Source organism: Ursus arctos, unplaced genomic scaffold, assembly GCF_023065955.2.
Source record: "Ursus arctos isolate Adak ecotype North America unplaced genomic scaffold, UrsArc2.0 scaffold_2, whole genome shotgun sequence".
NCBI lineage: Eukaryota > Metazoa > Chordata > Mammalia > Carnivora > Ursidae > Ursus > Ursus arctos.
Window position 1 is genome coordinate 48,148,501 of NW_026622874.1, and position 25,821 is coordinate 48,174,321.

The following is a 25,821-nucleotide window of genomic DNA, read 5'->3' on the forward strand; positions in this document are numbered from 1 at the left end:
AAGGAATTATCAAACTTGGAATTTCTGTTTTCCTCTCCACTTGGAGTCATGATGCTTTACTTTCCTGGCATTGATTTGTGACATGTGTTGTGTATTACTAACCAGGGAAACTCAAATGAGCCTCTGTGTCCATAGTTTTTATTGGGGCTCTATCATATGGGCATAATTGTTTCATTGCCCATGCCATTGAGCTCAGCCCCCAGGTCAACTGATACTGTGTGACCCAAAGCTTCAACACTTCCTCACATTGTCAATCATTCTGGTGTGGTCAGCTTCCATTCTATATGTGATCTGCTGTGGCCAGCACCCTCCCTAAATAAAACTTAGACAACCTGACATAACTCAAGGCCTGAAGACAAAGAAAGACACTGCCATCAGGCATGACAAAGATTTTATCCCAGGAGTTGAAAGCAAAGACCAGACCTCTTTTATGGCAAAGATAAATGCTTTGTGATACACTCTGCAAAATAAATAAATAAATAAATAAATAAATAAATAAATAAATAAATAAAAGTTCTAGGGAAGACCATATGGAAATTTTGGAAGTGAAACATATAATAACTAAAACAAAACACTTAGTGGATGGGTTCAATAACAGAATCAATGAAATGATAGCTAGAACAATATAAATGGTCAAATCTGGACAACAGAGACAAATAAAGAAAAAAGACCACACAAATACAAAAAACACACAAACAAACAAACAAAAAATAGAGAACTCCAGGGAACTGTGGTAGTCTATCAAAAGATCTAACTTTCTTGTCATCAGAATCTTATAAGAAGAAGACAAAGAAGGAGAGGGCAAAAAAATTGTTCAAATACATGATAGCTGAAAATTTTCTAAATTTGGCAAAAGACGCAACACCTAGAAGTTTAAGAAGTTGAAGGATGAACACAAAGAAATCCACATTAAGACACATCACTGTCAAATTTCTGAAAACTATGGATAAAAAAAAATAATATTGAAAATAATGCAAAATAACACTTTACCTCTAGGGCTACATGGTTTGAATGACTTCCATTAAAAACTATGGAGGCCAGAGGAAGTGACACAATACTTTTTAACTGTTGATAGAAAAGAAATGTCAAGCAGGAATCAACATCCATGAAAAATATCCTTCAGGAAGTAAGGAAATGTTAAGACATTCCCAGATGAAGAAAAATGTAGATAAATTTTCACCAACAGACCTACCCTAAAATGATGGCTAAAGAAGTTTTCTAAACAGAAAGGAAATAATAAAAGAACCAGAACATCAAGATGGAAGAAAGAATAACAAAAACAGTAAGCATACAGGTAAATACAGATACAATAGACTTTTCCTCTCGAGTTTTCTAAATTATGTTTGATAGCCAAAGGGGGGAAACACTGTAATACTATCTGATGTGGTTCTCAATATATGTAGAAAAAATATTTAAGGCAATTATATTACAAAAGGAGAAGAGTAAAAGGACTTAAAGGAGATAGGGTAGAGTTTCTGTACTTTGTTCGAACTGGCAGAACCTCTGCACTTAGTACACTGGGATAAGTTATGTGTGTATGATGTATACCTATCCCAACCATTTAAAATGGACCTATACAAAGAGATGCATCCAAATACTACAGATAAAATAAAATTCTAAGAAGTGTTCATGCAATGCACAGAAAGGCAGAAAAAAGAAAACAAAAGTAAGAACAGGGAACAAAAAAGAGAACAAAAAATACAATGGCAGAGTTAAGTTTTCATATATCATCAATAATTTCATGAAATGTAAATAATTTAGTATACTTGTGTTAGACAAAGACTGTAAACAATCATAATATCTCTCATTAGGTAAATGGTTAAACTGTAGTGTATTTATACTATGCAATTCTACTCACCATAACAAGGAATGAGCAATTGTATTGGTACGCACAATAATTTGGGTAAATCTAAAGGACATTATGCTGAATGAAGAAAAAGACAAACACTCTCTGTAGATCACATAGTGTCTAATCCATTCATATAATAGTTTCAAAATAAAAAAAATTATGGAGATTCAAATTGGTTACTGTTTGCCAGGAGTTAGGGATGGTCAGAAGAAGAGGGATTGGTTTACTACAAACGGATAGAAGCAGGAATATCATTGCAGTGAGATAATGGTGTTCTGTATCTTGATTGTGGCAGGAATTAATATATCTACATTTAAGACAAAATAGCATAGAACTATACACATGGAATGTACCACTGTTGATTTTCCAGTTTTGATATTGTGCCATGTTGGTATAAAGTGTACCCATTAAGAGAAACTGAATCAAAAGTACTCATGATTCTGTCCGTACTATTTTTGTAGCTTCCTGTGAATTTTTATTTTGAAATAAAAAGTTAAATAAGGGGTGCTTTGGGTGCCTGAGTGACTCAGTTGGTTAAGTGTGTTCCTTTGGCTCAGGTCATGAACCTGGAGTCCTGGAATCAAATTCCACATCCAACTCCCCACTCTCCCTCTCCCTCTGCTCCTCCTTGCCATGCATGCACATGCTCTCTGTCTCTCCCTCAAATAAATAAAATCTTAAAAATCAATCAATCAGGGGTGCTTAGCGCTAAATAATGTTATGTCAAATAAAGTTTACCTTCTATCTAAAGAACACAGTTAGTAACTTCTAAAGTCACTGAAAAATCAGCTGGAGTTAGACTCTGGTAATTTCAAGCTAATTATACATGATTTATTAAGTAATTCCACACACTAACTCATTTAAAACTCACAAATCCTCTTAGGGTGCTACTATTATTACTTGTGAGAATACAAGTAATAAATCCCTGGATTTATTACCTGGTTCTGCAAAAATTCTTAGTCTGTTAAAAACATGTTCACATACTATAAGAATTAGATTTGTTTCCCTGATTCAGAAGCTAATTGCTCTGATCTGAACGGTAAATAAAACTTTATCACCCCAAGAGAGCCAAGTGGTTACAGCCCACCCTGGGTTTCTTGCTTAAACCCCAAAGTCCCAGGAAGACAGCAGAGACTATCTCCCTACACCTGAACATTTCAAGGAGGGATGAAGATCCAGAATTTGCAGACAATACTGTAAAATTTGCAATGCATGGAACTGTCTGGTTCATGGAGAGATTTTACTTACACACCAGCATTGAAGTTCACATTCAGCTGCATTCGATTCCAAGATGTTTTCAGATAGAGAAATGGACAGCTGCCTCCTTGTCTATGTGAACAGAAAAGATCACTTTTCCTGGACCTTGGTCAGGCTACTTGTGGAGAAAAAAATATCGTTATCACCTTCATCATGTCACTCCAGAGGTAAGGGCTAGGACGAAGGGGGCAAACACATCATTACTTATTGTGGGGCATACTGATCCAGAATACCTCATGTGCTTATGCAGGATAAAATTAATAACAATGAATACTGCAAACCCAAAACTCCTCCACTTTACAGAATATGGAACTGTATGACGGATATGTCAAATAACGTTCCTCAAGGACATGTGGTCTCTGAAGGACAGTGAAGGAACTGCTGCCTAAATAAACTGCTCCAGAGTCTGTTCATAGAGTGGCTCTTCTGTAGTGAAGAAGCAGTGATTTAATTTAACATGATCACAAACTAATATTAGATAAGATGTCCTACATCTTTCTCATAGTAGATCTATTTTGCTAGAAAGATGATTCACTTTGGATGCAAACGAAATTTTATCTTGTTTTCATTGAGCAATTCCTTGGGGAATTTTTAATTAGATTGATGAAAATTCAGGATTCCTTTTAATAATTTAAAATAGGGCAATTGCATATGAATAATTACCACTTTTTGTCACGAACAGGGACTGGGTTAGGAGTATAGACAAAAAGGAATGTCAAGACCAGGGTTGCCATAGCTATCTGGAGACCTGGGAATATCACATTTAAGATTACAAACAGTCTCTGGGAGTTCTCAATATAATTATGTTTTCTTTATTATTTTGCAAGGGTGTTAATTGCCTACTAGTAATTAACTTCCCATGTGACTGTCAAGAAATGTAATCAATAGTAAGAGCAGAGGGACCAAGCTGTCATGGCTTCTGTGACCAATATCCTCTTCTCATCCCTGGCAAGGTGTTTCTGTTTTAATAAAACGAACAGGTGCAAATGTACGAGGTTACTCCAGAAAGCCACCAGCTAAATCAGTTCATCTCATGGTTCTGAAATTAAAATGTAGCCAATCAGAACTTTGAAATATAATTGCCTCATTTTCAAACTTAAATACATTATGAGCCTCCTGCTAGTGCTGCACCTGGCAAATCTACTTATTAAAGTCATGAAGGGAAGAGTTTGCTGAGACATGTTAAATATTATGCTGACATTGTAATAAAAGAAAGGAGAAAGGTAGGCATGATCTAATTCTACTGATGTCTGCTTAGTTTGGCATATACTGTTATTCCTGTGAAGTTGATAACCAAATTTCAATCATGGAAATATTTCAAACAATTTTGTACAAAGTAAAACCTACTAAATTTAAATATATTACCTCTTTTATAATTTGTCAAATTTCCTTGACTTCTTTTATTAGAGATACTGTTTTATCATTGAACTCTCCCAATTTGCTGAACATCCCTTTTTTAAAGCAAATCTGTTTTCCTTCATCTCCGTAGTGGTTTCTCTATGTTTATAGACACTGTGTGAGTAACAGGTAGGGGCTGTAAGGAAGATGAAATTCGATCTCTGTCACTGTGCTGGCAAAACAATCATGGGTGTTCTGAGAAGTGATTAATCTTCATCAGCAGGCAAGAAAGATACAGAATTAGTGTTCAGATTTTTGCCATCAATATTTTGACCTAATTCCTTAGATATCTTCTCCTCCCTTTCTCCGATGCCATAAATCATAATGAAATATTAGATTTTTAATTGATAAAAATGCATACTTGTAAAGTTTGATATTGCAACTAGCTTATGTGAAATGCAATTACTCGGAATGAATATCTTAATAATCCATACGGTTGTAACACTAACAGTAATGACAGCATACACTAATATTCAGAAAGAAAAATGTACACATATTGAATGTGGAAACATTCACAAATCTAAATATAATAAAAACAGAGAAACATAATGTGTGCCAAAGTATTATGTCTAAGCAACAACATGTGATATGCAGTTGTTCTACATAACTTAGGAATTACAGATCTATAGTACTATGTGCAGAACCTTTGAGGAATATGTGTCACAAAATTTATAATATTTCAGCTTTTAGAATAATAATGATTTATTTTTTTCAAAGATTTTATTTATTTACTTGAAAGAGAGAAAGAGCACAAGCTGGCAGGAGGAGCAGAGAGAGAGGAAGAAGCAGACTCCCCACTGAGCAGGGATCCTGACCCGGGGCTCAATCCCAGGATCCTGAGATCATGACCTGAGCCAAAAGGTAGACGCTTAACCAGCTGAGCCACCCATGTGCCCCAGAATCATAATATGATATTAAAAAACTGCTTATTACATAACGTTCCAACTTGCCTGGGACTGTGTAATAGGCTCATATTGCTTTAGGAAAGATTTGTTTCTTAAAGAACTTAGGTAAGATCAGGCTTCGTTGTCAAGTTAATTATAAATTCTTGTTTGACGTTTAGAGCTTCTTGGGTTTTAGTGTGGTAAATATGGGCCTGTGGGATTTATTACCAAAACATTATTTTCTGGTTTTTCTGTTATTTGGTAATTTTATTTTTTATTAGAATTATACATTAGTGGTATGGATTTTTTTTTCTAAAAATAGCCTCACATTGAGTCCCAAAATAATTGCAATGACACATATATTATGTTGTGTATGGGTTTGTTGTCACTGCATAACCTTGTCTGTCCTGACTATCGCAGAAGTTGCGTATTGGGGGAGGTATATTTCCATGACAAATCACAAACAAACGAAGATGATATTGGTCTAGTGGTCAATGGATGGATAGTTAGGAAAGATGTCAACCCATGTTATCTTTTGGTAATGCTGTTATCTGCGGCTACTTACAGGGGAGGCCTCCTGTCTCATGCAATTATAGCTCTAGGGAAAGGAGCTAAAAAGCAAAGCCCTCATGTTATGTGTTGATCACAAATAGCTGTGTTTGGCCATGTGTTAAAGAAACAGATGAACTCTCTTCAGGACATGAAAATGATAAGCTCTTTCTGGGACATGAAAGGGACAAAGTCCAGAAAAGTCAGGTTTTCAGACTTAAAAGAACTAACTGCTTCTAGTGTCCAAGAATTACAAAATGAAGAAAGAGAAAGCATAAGGGACACATGTTCAGTTAAAAATCAGAATAAAGATGCGGTTTTCTGTTAAAATCTTGATAGCTTCAAGGTAGTCAGTCCTCCTTAAACCCAAGACAGACAGAAAGACAAAAATGTAAAGAGATGTAGCAGATCTAAGAACTATGTCTGGAAAAGAACTGTGAGTTCAGTTACTGGTAAAGGGGAATCCTAAAAAGAAGAACCTCCCAACTCTGGTAAACAAACTGAGGGCTGCAGAGGGGAGGGGTGTGGGGGACTGGGATAAGCCAGTGATGGGTATTAAGGAGGGCACGTATTGCATGGTGCACTGGGTGTTATACGCAAATAATGAATCATGGAACACTACATCAAAAGCTAAGGATATACTGTATGGTGACTAACATAACACAATAAAAAATTATTATTAAAAAGAAGAAGAAGAAGAAGAAGAAGCAGCTCCCAGAAAGTAAAACCAGTGCCTAATCAAGGAACCCTTTCCACCTCCAGGGTAAGGAGTCCATAGAGTGTGTTGGAAGGTTTCAGGCTGGCTATGAACAGTGACTTCTTTGTGTCTTCTATTTACATGCTACACAAATGGTAGTGTTTGTTGTGGTTATTTTGTCCCTCTTACACCATTTATAGTAGGTATGAGAAGCAAAGAGATAGCTCATAAATAACAAATAACTCTAGTTTGTTTGACTTGTAGACCAATGGGATCCATATCTGAAAGTTATTCACAAATTAGTCCACATCTCTCAAATAACTTGGCCTTTGCACTTGATATGGTGAATGTGATATTTGGGTCATCTTCCCTGGGGAGAGTAGAATACACTCTATATGTAGGAGGAAGAGAGGAAAGGGATTTTTGATGATCAGCAGGGTAGACTACAGAGATATTAATGTTCTTCCAATACTCTATTTGCTCCCTTATTTTTCCTGGTCCTCTTGCAGTTATGTGGTTCAAGTGACAAGTGTTAACAAGTAAAGCATCAGTGCAAGGAAAGTGTGTAATTTACAGGCTAAGGCAGTAAAACCAAATGAATCACATGCTACTTTCTTTCCCCCCACTGTGACGACCAAGAAGGCCTTATGTTCCAGGGTTTGCACTTAGAAGAAGGTAGAGCCTCCCTGAGCCTGGGATCCAGTAGAACCCACTGCTGATCCACTGGGCCTGTAATATGGGCAAAAAAGGAGCATTGTTGTTTAAAGTGTGTAGGTTTGGGGGGATAAATTTTCACAGAAGCAAAATGTAGGCTCTCCTGACAATTATAAGACATATAAGCTAGCTAGCTAGCTAGCTAGCTAGCTAGATACTGATAATAAATAAATACATACATTTCTATTATTGTTTTTAGTGTCCTATAAAAAGTGAAAATTATACTTTCTGTTTCCTTAATATACAATAGAAAAAAGATAAATACAATTTATTTGTAAAATAGGAGAATTTTCCCTAACCCTTTCTTGAATAATTATATTGACTGCATTTATTTGTACAGAGAAGAAACTTTTCTGATCAAGGTCTAATGTTTCCATAAGTTACAATAAAAATAAACATTCCTTGAAATTGAGTAAGTTATTGTGAACAACTAAAATCCATTGGAACATAAAAATAAGTGTATTTTCATTTTAGTTCTTTGTGTTTTGCCCCAGTGTATGAAAGATGACAAGATATTTTTAAGTAATATATCTTTGGTAAATTACTATCATAATACTTGCACAATAGTGAGGCATCACGTTATTGAACATTTATTTGGGAGCTTGAAATATTGGTTCTATTGTAGATCAATCCCTCTGATAATAATTTTACTAGCTTTGCAATTTGCTATTTCAATTTAATATTGCCAGTGGTGTTAGACCTGCTATTACTTTTATTGCTTAGATTACTACTGAAAATATTGTTGTGAGAAAGAAGTAATATTGCCATGATTTTATTATTAGACCACTTTTCTTATACACAATGCCAGGATTCTACAAAAGCATCAGGCTCTCAGACCATATGGTATCATTTATATCTTTTATGACTGGCTCTGAGAGTTCTCCACTAAGAATAGTAATGGTGATTTTCAGAGCTATGATCATAGAAGCTCACCACTACATCAGATCAAATAAATATGATGCTCCAGTTTTGAAACTTGGCAGTACATTGTTGGGGAAAATAATCAAATAATGGCTGTCTCAGTTTTGTTTTTCTGCCCCAGGTAATTCCAAGATAATCTATGATTTAAAAAAAAAAAAGGCAAGATTTTCGAAAGCACGCAACAACTGTTAAATTTAAACTAACATATGATTTTTATTGTTGATTATTATGCTTAGATCATTTGAAAAAATGAAACATTATGTGTTACATTCTTGGGGAATGAATATCACAAATTCCCTTTCCCTCAAATTAGTAGGGTAACTCTCTTGTGTTGTTAAGTACATAAAATATGATATTGCTTCATACTATGAGCTTGGTCCCATTGGTTGTTATCATTATTATCTTAATGTTATTACATATAAAACATACTATTAAAGTATTACATATAAAACATATGTAGCTATTTTATATATTAGCTACATATTATATGCATTCACTACCTAACATATAAACTTTGAATATGACAGTTCATATGTATATTCTTATATGTATAATATACATATACATATATGTATATGTATATTCTTGAGAGCAACATTTCTCGAAGTGTAATCAGGGGAAAGCTGGTGGTCCGTGATACCTTTAGGAGGTCCCCAAGAGCAAGCCTCTTGTTATAATGTTCTTGAAACATGATTGCATCTTTTTTCACTTTTATTCTCTTATGAGTTTATAGTGGAGATGTCTAGAAGCTTCCTGGCGTGTGATATTGCAATAAGTTCAATGCAGAGACAGATATGTGAATCAGATGCTTTCTCTTAAGTGAGATGTTAAAGACATTTGCAAAAATGTGAAATAATGCCAACTTTTTGCAAAACATATTTTGTTGTAAAAACATAGTTATTTTTCACAATATGTTGCTTATATGTAGAATGTTGAATTTTACATGAATTACTAAATAGATATTTAATTCAATTTGGTAAATACCTATAAAATATCCCACATAAACGAAAGTCTGTGGGGTCCTCGATGATTTCTAAGAATATCAGAACCTCACAAGATGAGAAGTTTAGGAACTATCATACCACACTTTTTCTTGTCCATCCTCAGTTACAATAATCTGTGTATCACAGAAGCAGGGTCGTGGTGCCTGTGCCACTTCACGGAACTGAGGAGATAGGGAACAAAGTCTCTCCTTGCTGTGGGGTTTTCTCTCATAGTTACAATATGGCTGCTCCACCTTCAGGTCTGCATTTCACTCAGGAGGATGCAGGAAAGGCCTGGGAGGAAGAAGAGCAATTCCTAAATCTGCAAAGCAAAACTTTATCTGTACCCCGGACACCCCTTCCCCACCCCTGCAGATTGCTGCTTTTGTTACACTGGCCAGAATGTTGTCATAGATCCACCAGAAGCTGCAAGTCATTTTATATTTGGTCCCATTGCTGTCAACCATAAAATCAATGTTCTGTAAGAGACTAATGGATATGGCAGGAAACCAGCCATAGCTGCCTCTCCTGCTTCCTTCATCTGAACTTAGTAAAATAAAGCCACCAAAAGCATATGGAAACAAGGGGCTTGAAATGGGAGATAATGCTTATGTGAGGAAGGAACTTGGAAAGGGAAGGAACGAAAGGGATAAACAGAGAATTAGAGAAACATCTAACTTCTCTTAATCTCAAAGCCATGGAATAGATGGAAAGAGGCTGTGGGCAGGTCCAAGAGGCTTCATGCATCTAGCCACGGTAAAGATGGAGCTTGTGGAGAGGTATTTGGGACTTGCTGCTTCTGGGCAAGCCGCGATTTCTGTGGCAAAGGCTGCAGCTGTAGAAGTCACCATGTCACTGAATTTTGGGAAGGACTGTTTCTGTCATGTGTTTATTGTAATAAACTTCTAAGAATAGTGGTTTCCACTTCATATCCAACTTCTACATCTCACAAGTTTCTCTGACTGACAAACTCTATCCTGGAACTGTTCGAGGAAGGGGATTTCGGGAAAGACTTCTCATCTTTGGACTGGTGATGATGGTGCCAAGTTCATAGTAAACCATCAAGTAAAACTGTCAACAGTTTGTGACGTGTAAATGCCACGTCTGAGATGTTTTCGTTGGGAATAAATAGAATAAGCATAAACAATTAGCAGAATCACATATTGTTTTTATTTAAAAAATGTCAAATTCCTAACAAACTTAAGTAATATTATGAGAAATGTATTGGAGGAACACAATACAAAATACATTTGGTTAATTGAATCCAAGTTAAAAAAAACCTTCAAAAATTAAGAAATATGAGGAAATACTTTCAATTCATGCATGATAAAACTAGAGAATATAACATCTCTTAAGTCTACATAAAAGCTAACATATAAATATTTGAGAAAGCAGTTAGTATAACTATACACCATAAATTACTATATTACATATAGTAATTCCTATTATGTATTGATTTTATACATGCATATGCATAGAAACATATGTTTAGACACTTATTTGTCATCACACGCACTGACTCTGTCTTACTGAACATTTTATCATATTTTTTTATGCTAGCAGATGCTTCAATTACATGTAAGACGTTTGTAAGAAAGGAAGAAAAATTAAAGCAGATTTCAAATGAATATCATACAGCCACATAGCGGCCTGGCTTCTCCATCCTTCCTAGTTGTTTGTAGAGACATTCTAATAGCTGCTGGAGAAAGACTCCTTGTCTTGATAGTTTTCCTGTTTTTTCTGCACACAATCTTGGCGGTTGTTTTTTCCTCAGAGATTTCAGTATTTGAAAGGTGTGTTTACTCTTTGTTATAGTTTGGTTTTCCAAAGCTCTAAAACAATGCCTTAGGCTTCTATCAATAGCCAGGGACTCAGATAATTTCTCCCCAGTGCAATGAAAGTCCTACCTACACTTGGAACTATACTGGGAATAAACTGTATCAGAATAGCTTAATTTTCTTTGTGCTTTTTGGTAACTTAATTACAAATTTGCCCACTTGAACATTATTTTAAAATGGTGATTTTTGTTTATGTAGTTTAAAAATTATCTTGTCTGAAAATAATAATAGTTAAATAATATGTGCATTAGTATTATTTTAATAATTATTATATATTTCACACATTTTAGTAAAAAGATAACAACATAGTATATAAAATACAAGTTATGTGTGAAAGTTCTTAGTTTAAGTACAAATTCAACTTTCCTATAAACCTATGCTCGTAGTGAAATCACTAACCTTCTTTGGCCTCCACTTTCATTGTTGTAAAGGAATAAAAACTGCTGCAGAAAAATGGACAGGGGAGGGTGGTGCCAGACAGGCTTTTCCCTCTTTGAGAGAAAGTGTATATCCTTTGTGATATTGCTGGCTGTTGAAAAGGTGTGATACAAAGGCTCTTACTTACCACCATTACCCTAGCTTGGGTTTCTCCGTCTGATAGTAGGCACATGGTTTCTAATGAGCTCGATCTCATAGGCAGACATTGCTTGTGAGTTCCACAGTTTCTCTCTAGGTATTACTTACAAGGCTTCACACCTGGAAGACTGTATTCAAGATCTCTAAGTCATGGTTTTAATATTTATAGCATGGACATAGCAACAACTACTGTGTAGAATTAAGAGATTGAGTGCCTACAGGAGCACTTGATACTTTAAAGATACCGAACATACATTTTCCTTAAGCAATCACGAGTACGTACTTTTAGTTTTGCTTTTGAACAATGATTACATTTTTGCAAGACATTTGAATATTTATCAACATTCTGAAACTTACCTATACTGTAATTTTACCACCTGAAATTCATTTGCTAGTTTCACACCCGTAAATTAAGAAATTTATCTACGTTTTGATTTTGCAATGTTGCTTTCAACCTGAATTCCCTTTTTCCATAGTAATATTCAAGCTTAGAACTATAATACTCATCTTATTTCAATTCTGTTTTCCCACATGGGTAACTTGTAGCTTCATATTTTATATGACTAAACTCAAACTCTACTTTTCCAAATGAATTATTCTGTGTATATTTATATTTAGCTTCAACCATTTCTCTCTGGATCCTTTCAATTGGTTTAGCCACTTAAGAAATATATACTTAGTTCACACTCTATGTAATGTATTGTCTTAGGCTTTTGGAAGGGGAAATAGAAAGAAAAGAAAAGTAAAATGTTGTCCCAACTCTCAGAGAAATATAAAATGAGCTCACCTTTTCTATTTCTTTGAGTCTATTATTGTCCTCATTTTTTTCTCATAGTTTGCTCTGTGCAATAATTCCATAATTCAAATTAGTTTCACATCACATCTCAATAAAGCCGGCCTGTCCTACTGTGTTCTTATGAGGTTAGATGTAATAACATTTGTGAAGTCTACCGAACAAAGGTTCTTTTTAAATATAGGGAACAATATTTTTTTCCCCCGTTAACTCTCTCTTGTGTTTTTTTAAGGTAGGAGTCATGCTTTTTTCAAACTTGGTTTGTTTTGAATTCTAATTAATAGCTGTGTCACTTTGAACAATTTACTGAACCTTGCTAAGGTACATTTGCTCATCAGAAAAATGAAGAATATAGTAACACCTATCCCCAAGGACTGTTGTAAGGATTAAATGAGATAATCCATGTAAAGTGCTCAGCATAGCACACATAGAAACACTGAATAAACCATAAGAAGAAAAATAATAGCTAGCATTTACCACTAATTATAAAAAAGGCATTGAGTTTTCATGGTAATTAAATTTACACAGAAAACCCATGAAGAAAGTACTATTGTTATAGCTGCAATAATTATTATTGTAGTTTTAACACTTAATTAGCACTGTGATAGGCACACAGTAGACACTCAATAAATATTTGCTATACTTTTGTTAAACTCTAGATTATAATTACCTTTAAGGCCTCAGTTAGCTATATCAGTCAATGTTCTTTCAAGACTAGAATCTGACCATGGCAGAAAAGAAATTTATTTAAAGTTGTGGGTTGGATAGCCCACAGAATCAGCAGGAGGACTGGAGATTCTGGCTCAGAGGCTATGCCAGGAATACTCCCTAGATCACATAGAAAGAGCAATTTCTTGAGGACATCAAGGAGCAAAAGAATCTACGACTGGCACCTCTAATACTCCAATAGAAATTATTGAACTCATCATTATCAGTAATGTTGCTAGATAATTCATTCATTATCAGTAATGTTGCTAGATAAACTGTGTTGCAACTTCCAACATTTGTACATCTTTGTTATGAAGGTTGCTGAAGGAGCAGTCACCTGTTCTTCATTTTGGAGAGCATATCCAAATGTGCCAGGACCACTGACTTAGAAATTTCACCCAGGCATTGAATGCTTCAGTTTTCATAGGATTTATTTGCAGTCCTTGTACACAGCTAAGGTATGGGCCAGCAGCCAGCATACCCGCTACTTGTGTTTTTCATATCTTTTCAGTATGATGTCATTAACAAAATACATCCTGTGGCATAATGAGTTGATCTATGTTCCTATGAAATAAATTGTACCACAGAGGCTGTGAAATGATTGAACCCCAGAATAAAATGAGAATGTTTGATTTTTGTACCTGACATATGAAAGAAAACTGCTTCTGGTATATTCTCTGTTTACAATGGCAGAGAAAACAGTTTGTACCAGAGAAGGAGCTCTATCCCTAGTGCCAGGAGTCATGCCACCAGTGAGCTACCACATCTGGAATAGCAGTTTTAATTAGAGTTCCTCTATGATTAAGCTGTAGCCAACATAGTGAGTTAATTGGAGATGGAATATGAATACCATCCTCACAATTTTCAGGACTGAATGGATCTCTAATTCCTGCAATTATGTCAAGTACACAAAACAAGCAATATCACTTTGGATTTAGTCTTTGGTAGAAAAGGGACACTTCATTTTATCCTTCTTACCTTAGTAGACCTTATTTCATAATACGTTAGGGAGCCAATGTTCTCCTATTCTAATTCTTTAGTCAAGGACTGGGAAAATAAAGATGACATGAGTTAAGGTCCCACTGGGCCTAATTTGAGGGGGATTCAGGGAAAACCCAATTTACTGTCTTATTTCTATATGGCTACACACTGATTCCTGGAATATTCTGGTATTCAGGAGCCCTAAGAACTAATTCACAATGTAAAGTAAAGATTTGCCCTACTTAAACTGTGTTACGGGAGTTCTGAGTCTTTGAAATGATTCAGGACTGGGAATTCAATAGGACCTCATTCTTCTCTCTCATGATGACTCAAGTCAGGTCTTAGTCACCAGATTTAATTTTTTTTTCAATTATACAAATCAAATAGGACCTCAGGGCACTGGTCCTATATTTAAATCCCTGGGGACCATGAGCTGATGAATAAACTGTAAAAGTCCTACTGGTTAGACCTTTCTAAGTAGCACACTGGACCTGTTGTATATTACAATACCTCTGATGATTAATAGCTGCTACCAAGCCTGTTACAGAGTATTACTTGTATCCTAATTGAAATAAGAATTTTCCTGATTTCACACAGATTTTTACACTAACTGGCATCCCAGCCTATAGAAAACAACCGTAGTTTTCATCAGAGATGTCAGCATTCTTTTCACCAATGCGTATAATGTTCTTTTTTTTCACCAATAAAAATTAGCAAACTCTTGATAGCTTCTTGGAAAATTAATCTTAGAATAGTTTAAAAAAACTCCCCTGAAGTATGATGGGTGATGGAAGTGGGGCATGATGAACATTGGCTTCCCAGTGAAGATCACTTCTTTGATTAAGATTATTACAGTGGCTGAAAGCAAGACAGCAGTAGTCTATTAGACAAAAAAGAAGGTGTTGTTTCTTGGGGGCAAGGAAACAAGCATGAATGATTAATACTTTGAATTATTCTGAGTTAATTTCAGTCCTCCTGTATATCTACCTTCCAGTTCCCATGTTCCCATGCCTTCCCAATCAGTGTTCTTTCTAACTTTAATTTAACCGATCTGGCAGGAATTTAAATTCAATCTTGGGATCAAAGTTTGTTTTGAAGCCCTACAGCTGCAAGAGATAAAAGAGTCCGTTAGCACAGTCTTTGAAAGTCTCCAACATTCATCCTATTCTTTGAGAAGAAAGTGTAGGCATTTGAGCTCTCTAAGCAAACCATCTCTATTTGTAGTAACCAACTCACCCTCAGTCTTTGAATTTTTCATGTTCTTCATTCACTTCTATGCAGGCACATGGTCTCAAATGCTGTTTCTGCACATTCTAGATGAACACAGGTGGTATTTCTATTGTCAAATTTCCACCCATAATACCATATGGATTTAAAAAGCCTCTGTCTCAGCTAGTCCGGGACACCAAGTATATGTTCTCCCTATCGCCCACAAGAGCTATTGCCAAACCACTTCAGTTTGGCAGATTCTTTGCTGCGAGTAAGAAAAACAGGCTCTAGCTAACCTAATCTGATAAGGAATTCATTAAAGGATATTGTACAGCATTTGGACTCATCGAGTAATCTAGAGAGGCGTACTCATGCTACATAGTCAAGATAAAGTCAAGAATCTTGCATAAGACTCATTTAGTGAGGTCATCACTGCTAACTGCAATAAATGCTAGACTGTTTCAAACACTACCATTACTGCTGTAACCACAACTTCCTAAGAAAATTCCTCTGGGCATCTTCTTTGCTATTGATTCAAAATCTGAGTGGGTACAATGGATTCCTATAGCTTATGTGACGCACCCACTCCGTATCTGCATGGGCACTGGGAAAGTAACGACTTGAGTCTTGCAGGCTCTGTAGTTCAAGCTCTGTTTGGGTAATTTATCAAACATTTGATAAGGAGTTCATAAACAGGACAATCCAAATGGCTCACCATATTGAAGTATTTTAATATAAAAATATGCTGTATCATTCAGAGATAAAGAAAGCAGGAACCACAACTTATTTCTAGGCAGCTACTGGGGAATTAGGATCAGTTTTAGATTTATGCCCTTGTGGAACCTTCACTTTTGTAGCCTCATAAAATTGGCCAGTTCACAAGCTATTGAACAGGCTTGCCATTTACTTTATGCAGCATTATAGTATTTTGTCAATTTCAGTACAAACTCTATACCCATGACTTATAGAATGGTATGAATAGACTTGCAATGATATGTGGCCACTCAAAGTCATGCCAGTGAATCACTGTAGAAGCTGGGAAAATTCTAAACTGATACAAATCATTCAAGCAGTCCCTATGAAATGTTTGGATAAAAAAACTTTGCAAAGGTAAAAATTGAATAATTATAGTCAGAATTATGGAGTGGGTCAGAATTTGTGTATTTGTTGTACTCCCTCAGGGGTCAGATTTTCAGTCCTTGGTAACTTTCTGCCATTCAGGACACTGATGGCCTGAATTTTCTCTCAACTATTTTTTCACATCAGCCCTCTTCCTACTCACATCCCCGCTTGTTTCTCAATTTCATACGTTACCTAGTTAAGGCCACAATTTCTGTGGTGTCAAGGTTTGCAATTAATGGAGGCAAATCTTTGCTAGTGAAAATCAGAAGATAGAAGAATTCATGCTATTCTTTAGAAAATTGGGTCTTGAGGAACAAAATACAGCTTTATAACAGGGTGTTCTGGTTGGGCAATAACTCTGAAGGCCCGTGATAGGCATAATTTGATGTTTACTTGTCAGCTCTTGAGGTAGCACTTAGCATAAGGATAAACCTATTTTAGACTAAACCAACAAATTAGTAAGTAAAAATCTAGCCATAGAAGCCGAATTTCTTTTTGCCATGTGTTCAGTGCACAGGGCTACATTCAGTGTAAGGAAGTAGTGCTTGTTTTGTTAGCATATTGCTTACAGAAAATTTATGTTATTATAGTTGTTATTAGTATGTATTATTTCAGAAAATCCTGCATTCCCAACCATAAGCAGGAGATATGAGTTTGAAGGCACTAGATTGGTAGTGTCACAAACTCAGAAATGATGATTCTTTCTGTTTAAAAAACAGTTTCATAGATTCTTTAAATATATCTGACACACATTTTTTTTTTGCTTTTTACCTTCTTTCATTTTAAGATGCCATGTCCCCGCCTTTTGCTAGATATTATATAATATTTTATTACAATAATGAGACTATTGCTATACTTTCAGAATAATTAAAATTGTCATCCATAAAGCATTATCATTTCTACCAAAAATATACTTTGATTGTCTCAAAATGTTAATTGTTCAGGAAAAAAAAATGCATGAAATGTGAACAAGCAGGCTTTTACTTTTATATTAACAAGCAATTAAATAAGATCACTTTTTTAAAATGTCTGACACATAAGATATGCACATTGTGTATTGAAAATTCAATAGTATTTTTTGGCTTTTTATATTGATTCATAATATTTATTTAAATTTTAATCAAATAACACATTCATATGAATTTGTAAAAGCCATGAAAGCACCAGTTTCCTCCCTCAGTCCTTCCTAATCATAGTCCTACTTTCTAATGGAAGCAGATTCTGTTTTGGATTATTTTTGTGGATTTATAACTCAAAAAATAATTTCTAAATAATAATGAAAAAATACCTGATTACTTTTCTGTGCTTTTGAGGAAGTAAATTATATGTTCTCAAAGCTCTAGAAGCTTTAGAACACTTTAGGGGGTGCCTGGGTGCCTCATTCAGTTAAGCATCTGGCTCTCAATCTTAGCTCAGGTCTTGATCTCAGGGTCATGAGTTCAAGCCCTTGCTGGGCTCCACACTGGGTGTGGGGCCTACTTAAAAAAAAAATAAATGAAAGAATGCTTTACAACACCTTTGAAAATATATTCTAAATCAGTTCTGAACAGAAATTCTGAATATTTAAAAATACATAATCAGTGATATTGGTCATTGATTTTCACGCTCATCAATATAGGCAGAAACAACAATTAGGGTTTACATATTTATGACTGGTTATTTTACACTCTGAAATTTTCAGTTTTCTACTCTTACCTAATTAATTCAATTGTGAAGCATGAGAATAGAGTACAAACATATAAATACATAAGAGCAATATGTCAATGCAGTAGTGTTAATAAAAATATTTGCTAACATTAGAGTTATGAAAGTAAAGATCATCTGTATTCTACATATATAACGATGCCAATAAAATTTACATGAAGGATTATTGGAGGGGCTGTATTAATATTTAAAGCACTTAAAAGAGTTTCTGTCAGAGTAAGAACTAATGAGAGAGACACAGAGAGATAGGGATGCGGGGAGAACAAATTAGTTCCAAAATTAGCTGATAAAATATCAGGTGTTAACTAGAGTTACTATCAGGGGAAAGGGGGGAAAAAGGAACAAACCTTGTTCAACTATTTTTAAAAAAATACTTTATTTTTAATGGAGAAGTAGTAGCAGTATAGAAAGTCAACATGGTGCCTCACTAGTCTTCTATAACTTATTGGAAAATTGTCACCTAGCCTAATTCTCTTTCCCTCCACAGAATTCATTAACATCATGCATTTCTCTTTGCATTATTCTTTGCTTCATGTGAATTAGTTTTGTTAAGAAGACTGATTGACTATAAATTCCTGTGACCAAGAGAATGTTTATTACCACTATTATTATTGTTACTGTCTTATTTCATTTCCCTATAGTCCTCAAGACCACGCCATGCAAAAGTACTCAGTTGGTACATACTTAACGGGTATTTCCACATTAATATCTCTCTAGTAATCTAGATACTAAATTTAGTTTTTCTGCGTTATTTTTATACAACATTAATTTGTTTTTTTATAAATTTATTCACCCCAAAATGTATGGCTAATCATTGCTTACTTGTCATTTGAAGAGCTATAGTATTTTATCTTTGACATGCCTTCTGGCAACTGCTATAGGATAAAATGTTATCTTGCATCCCCTAATCATTGTATTTTGTCTTTGTAGTTATATAAAGTTGTATCATTCAAATTTCATGTTCACATTCTATAAATATGGATTTTATTAATTGCCAAGCACAAAAGAAAAGATATCCATGGGAATATTTCTGGAGATTCTCTTGACTTCTAAGTAAAATGAATTTCAGAAACCGAAGATGTTATTTTACTATCAGAAATTGTCTCATGTCATTTGCCATTTAAAAAAGTAAGATGAAAGGTTTATCCACAGTCACTCTCATAGACTGAAACATCTGTATGCTCTGTGCACAACAGGTGTCCAATAAATGTTTTGAGTGACTGTCAGTAGTGCCTCTTAATGACTTCATAATGAAGTAATTATTCAAGTGCCATATTAAAACTAGGTTTCTTAGAAATTACATAGTGTCAGTTTTCAGCTCACATACACTATTACATACACTTTGGTAATATAAAATATATTCTATTATAAAATATTATTTAACTTGAATAAAATTTACTAATTTAGAAACTTCCAGAATAGTATTATAACAAACAGTGAAAATAATTAAAATATGCATAACCATGAAACAATAAAGTCTTATCAAAAGTGTTCAAGTAAAAGATGACAATGAAATGAATGATTAGTTTTCAAAGTGGCGGCATCTGCTCTGTGAATAATCCAAGAAATGCTTTCCAATTTCCATGCATCAACTCTTCTATTCAAAAGAGGGAATTTCTCAAAAGAGACATATGGGACCAAAAGAAATGTAGGGTACTGTGAAATTGGAATTTTAAAATTCATCTCTTATTTATACCCCACTTACTTAAAAAAATGATTCGAAGCATATCAAATGGATACATGCTCAAAAATCTTCCTTCATAAATCATTTTTTCCTTTTGTTTTATTTTTTTTCTTCTTCTTCTGGTAAAAGTCGATACCAAAATGTCCAAAGATGCCAGGGCTCTGTATTCATTTGCTGTAGAGGAAATAACAAGTCCAATATACATGAATATAATTTTCGGTTAATTGCCAAAAAGTTGTATTTGCAGCATTGATGAAAGAGTCTGGATTTGAATATTGAAACAGCCCTAATACATAAAATAAATATAAATTAATAGCTCTAAATATGTATGTGTATTAATGTAATTTGCCCAAGTGAATGGCATAGTTTAAGAAGTGATAAATTGGAGGTTTTAAACTCGTGTGTTAGACACTGCCCACATCAAGAAATGGCTGTTGATACACCTTGTCCAAATCCAGTTAAATAAAAGTAGCTGCATCTGAACATTTGAAAACAACTGTTTTTGAATTGGATATTTAAAGCTAACTAAATGGTAATTTAAAGAGCTGTTTATAACATCATACAATTTTAAAGTGAAATGAGATGATGATCATCCACAATGTTCTATTTCAGCCTCAAAGGAGGAAATGAACGCAAGGAGAGACTGAGGTTTCATGCATACCATGTAACTCTTTGATGGGTAGAATAGTGGCTAAAATATCATCTGTGGGGAGGAAACTCTCAGCCATCTACTGCAGTGAAATGGTTGCAACATGATATTCTTCACAAAATTATGTTTTAAAGAAATAGTATAAGCGATTAAAAGGGTTTTTTTTTTTTTTTTGAGTCCCTGTTCATAATATTTACTTTGGAAGAAAAGGAGAGATGGGGGAAAAGCTATACTATCTCTTTTTCTTGGAGTATTAAAATGTTTTTAATGAGGTAAAATTATAAAACATAAAATTTGCCATTTTATCTATATAATTCAGTGGCACTAATTACATGAACAATGTTGTACAACCATCACCACTATCTTTTTTCCGAAAAGTTCTCATCACTGCAAACAGAAATTCTGCAGCTATTATGCAATAATGTTCCATTCACTCTTCCCTCACCCCCTGGTAAATTCTAATCTGTTTTTTATCCCAATGAACTCGATTATTTTAGATATTTCACATAAGTGAAATCATGCAATATTTGTCTTTTTTTTTTGGTCTGGCTTATTTCACTTACATATTTTCAAGGTTTATTCATGCTGCAACATGTATCAGAACTTCATTTTATTTTTATGGGTCAATAATATTCATATATTGTCATAATTAGTATATGTATTCATCTATGGATAGATAGTTGGGTTGTTTCCATCTTTTGGCTATGGTCTCAGTCTTTTGTGTTTAGATAATTAATAGACCTTTAGATGATTGCTTATTTTAGCGTAGCAACAACTTTTGTTTCTATTGTTGGTTAATCAGACATTTGAAAAGAAAACAACTTCAGATATGATAATTATCAGCACAAAAACAAAAGCCAGAATTACAGCTCTAAATTCTTTCTAATTTTTCTCTTTGGTATACACTTTGTTTTAAATTACCTTGTCTTGACAACTTAGAATATAGTTAGTTAAAAGGAATAACCAGAATGCATAGTTGAATATTGTAATTTTCTATTTTAAAAGCTTTCTCTTTTCTTTGAACGTTAATATATTCATTTAGTAATGAATATATATATTTTCTATACTGAGTTAATGAAAATATTTCTTTAATATAAAACAGATAGAAAGGATTATTAATACCAATGTCAAAAATGAAAGCTAGATTACTGGCTACTACTTGAGGGAGAAAGTTCATTCAAATACCATTCAAAAGGAGAACATGGAAAAATTAAATTCAGCTTAAACTTTCTGGCCAAACTATTTGTTTTAGTACAAATTATTTTAATTATCTTCTACCATGAAAGTTCTATTTTAAGGGGAACAATAAAGAAAACAATTGAAAGCATCAGAAAAATCCCAACTAGCTATTAATTTGCTAAACACAAAATAATAGGTAGTATTTGTTTTTATATTAACATATTAAATGTGTTTGAGGAAAAGGGGAAATAATTGTTTTATTAAAGTATTGAATTTTAACATTTTTCCAGATGAATTCAAGTTCTTTATGAAAAGGCTACCCATGAATTATTTCCTCAACACATCTACCATAATGCATTTGTGGACAATGGATTCTAATTTTCAGCGCCGCTATGAACAACTGGAGAACAGCATGAAGCAACTATTCCTGAAGGCGCAGAAAATTGTACACAAGCTCTTTAGCCTTAGCAAGAGATGCCATAAACAACCCCTCATCAGCTTGCCAAGACAAAGGTAAGATATTTGTGGCAATATAGACAACTGAGGACATTGTTTTGACAGTGAGCTCTATTTATTTTCTGAGTGCAGATGTGGCAATATACATAGCATGGTGTTATAATTTATATCATTAGAGATAATTTGAAAACATTTTCTCTCAAGTCTCAAGATAATAAATTGTATTTTCCAAAGCAGTAATCCAATGGAGAAGCCATATACTGACGCTTCCTTGTTTTTCATTTTCTTTTAGTATCAGAATCAAGAAATCATTCTGTTTTGTGTGGTAGTCAACTAATAATTGTATTTCAGAGTGAACAGAAAAACACAAACCCTACAGCGATATTGTAAGCATAGGGAGTAAGCAGGACCACAAAGTGAAATTTCTCAATATGTAATTTTCAAATAAAAGAATTTAAAGATCATTTTCTTGGAGCAGTGTTCATAATACGTGAATAAACATGAACAAACCTCATTCTACACGAATCTCTGAAAATTGCTGAAAAACGTGTAATAACTTATATGAATAATAACAGACTATTAAAATATTTGCGTCTGAGCTTATTTTGTGAAGCTCAGTTTTTGGCTTTTGCAATTATTGTTGTGAGAAGTTGTATTTATTTATTTGAAGTCAGATTGTAAAAAACACAGCAAAATAAAAAGCCAAGGAAAAATATAGGAAAATACCACCAAACAAAACTCATCTGTATTAGTATCTCTGTTATATAATGCTTGAATTTTGACTTGATGCTTCATTATGAGCAGAAATCTGTAATTACAGCTTTTTTTCACTGAAAAAAAATGCTGAAAGTCTATACATTTTTTAAAACTTCAATTTCAAAATAGATCATTGGCATTGTTTTTATAATACAGTGGATTTTAGAATACTCAAAATTTATGCATATATCACTTCTTGAGAACATTTTTGTTGTCCCAAAAAGCAACCCAGTATCAATTAGCAGTCCTTCCCCCTACTCGCACACCCAGCCCGAGGATATTTGCCTCTAGAAATTTGTCTAATCTACTATTTGTCCCAAGAATGTGCCTATTTTTGACATTTCATATAAATGGAATCATATGATATGTGGTCTTTTGTAACTGGCTTCTTTTACTTAGTGTAGTGCTTTCAGGTTCATCCACTTCATAGCATGTTATCAGCAGTATGGGTATCTCACATTTGGGTTATCCATTAATTATTAGGTGGATATTTGGGTTGTTTCCACTTTTGAGCTAGTAAAAATAACGCTGCTATGAACTTTCATGTATATTTTTTGAAGTGGACATAGATGTTTCGTTTTCCTGAGTACATACCTAAGACTGTAATTGGTAGGTCATAAAATAACTTTATATTTAACATTTTGATGTGATGCCAAATTGTTTTCAAAGGCGGCTGCATCATTTTATACTTCCACCAGCCATGAGTGACAGCACCAAATATTCCACATCTTCCCTAATACTTTTTATTGTCTGTCTTTTTGTAATAGAGATCCTAGTGAATGTGAAGTAGTACATTTTCGTGGTTTTAATTTACATTTCCCCAATGACTAATGATGCTGAATATCTTTTATGTGTTTATGGTCCATTGTGTATCTTTTTGGGAGAAATTTCTATTTAAATTATTCCCTATCTTTAAGTTGTCTTTGATTTCTATTGTTGAGTGGAAGTGTAAGTTATATATTGGAATGCCAGTCTCTTATCAGCTCTACGATATACAAATATACCCTTCCATTCTCTGAGATGTTTTTGTACTGTCTTTATCCATCTTTTCTCTCTCTCTCAGTCTCTTTCTCTTGTCAGTCTAAAAGTCTGTCGATTTTTGTTATCTTTTCAAAGAACTAACTTTTAGTTTTCTTAATATTCTTCACTATTTTTCTCTTCCTATTGACTTTTCCACTGTAATCATTAGTATTTCTTTCCTCTATTTGCTTTGTGCTTATCATGATTTTCTGTTTCTAGTTTTGTAGAGAAAAGGGTTAGGTTATTGATTTGAATACTTTCCTCTTCTTTAATATAGGCTTTCACAGCTATAAATTTCGCTCTAAGCTCTGCTGTAAGTTTCATTATTTTATGCACCCTGTAAGTTTCTTATTCCTTGCTACATAAGATATTTTTTGTATATCTGTCTGCATACTTCCAAGGAACATTTCCTGATAGATCATCATGGCTGGGGAAAGCCACTGTTATTCAAATATAATAAACTCTATGCTCTATGTGTGTGGCTTAAATACAGTTTGTAAACCACTGAAATAGATGGTTCTTCACTCAAACAAAATAAGAAAAGCAAGAGGATAAGGTAGGTTAGGAAGCAAATTGATGAGTTTGGTTATTACGATGTTCTGTTAAACAAGTCCAGCTGGAGCAGGGTATATACATCTGCAGCTCAGGAGAGATTTGAACAACTGGGATGGCGATTACCAGTGCACGTGAAATTGTGCAATCAGAATATAATACCATGGAAAATGCACAGACAGGGGTGCCTGGGTAGCACAGTCGGTTAAACCTCCAACGCTTGGTTTCAGCTCAAATTGTGTTCTCAAGGTCATGAGATGGAGCCCTGCCCAGTACATTTTTTTAAAAGTGGGATTCTGCCCAGTGCAGAGTCGGCTTGCGAATCTCTCTCCCTCTCCCTAGGCCCCTCCTGCTTGTGTGCTTTCTCTCTCTTTCTCGCTAAAACAAATAATTAAATCTTTAAAAAAAAAAAAAAGGAAAATGCATAGACAGAATCTGAACATATATTTAAGGGGTGAGTGGAGAAATGGAAACTGGAAATGAGCAGATAGTGGGGTAAATATATCAGGAGAGATACATTAATTTCTAGTAAAAATAAATAAAATATAAACATACAAAGATGTCATAAAAGTGCAGGATTTGTAGGAAAAGTATGAAAATATGAAACAATCCAAGTTGGATGTGTACAGAATAAATAAGCAGAATAAAATAAAGATGACAAAAGATAAAGATGTATTATTTGGTACTAAATTTAATGGAAAATAAACGGAACTAAATTTAACTTAACTATCTTTTTTAAATTTAGCATAATTCCTATGTTGGTTTTTTACTCATCACACACACACGAAACACAGACTTCTTGCTAGATAAAAGATTTTATTGAATCTGAATTTTTTCCATCACTATTTTTCTTTTACCAGGAATGTAGGATTTATTTCTGTTGTGCTATTTTTTTTTCAATTTTAATAGAATAAAAATTGAAAAAAAAATGACATTAAGGAACAGTAATAACAGCAAACTAGGCACTACAGTCTTTTAGTAGGATACAGTGTAAAAAAAGGGTTGGATATTTGTGGGGTATGCTTTCAAAATTTTCTGAAAGAAGAAGTAGATAAGCAATACCCATGACTCACTTCCATTTGAGATTTTATTTTTGGTCCTACCTTTATGGATTTTTTCTCAGCTTTTTTCTTAACTTCATCCCACCCTAGTATTGTTCTCTTACTCTAAAATGTGGAACAATAAGCAAAAACAAAACAAAATGAGACCAGCAAAATGAACCTCAACTAGTAAGACGATTTCTTAACACTTTATAATGACATGTAGGTTGAAGTTTTTCTTTGTAATGCATAGTGTAATTGAGATAAAAGAGGACACTCAGATTAATCTCACCAAGTTTACA

At 34.1% G+C, this 25,821-nt stretch overlaps 1 protein-coding gene across 2 annotated transcripts in view; it reads left to right on the plus strand.

Moving 5' to 3' along the window:
• BRINP3 (BMP/retinoic acid inducible neural specific 3) overlaps window positions 1-25,821 on the plus strand; it is a 376,710-nt gene that overhangs the window by 285,476 nt on the left and 65,413 nt on the right. For both annotated transcript variants that reach the window (XM_057315546.1, XM_026517375.4), the window contains exon 7: window positions 21,986-22,208. In XM_057315546.1, the coding sequence (XP_057171529.1) occupies window positions 21,986-22,208 (223 nt within the window). The remainder of the gene's footprint in view (window positions 1-21,985; window positions 22,209-25,821) is intronic.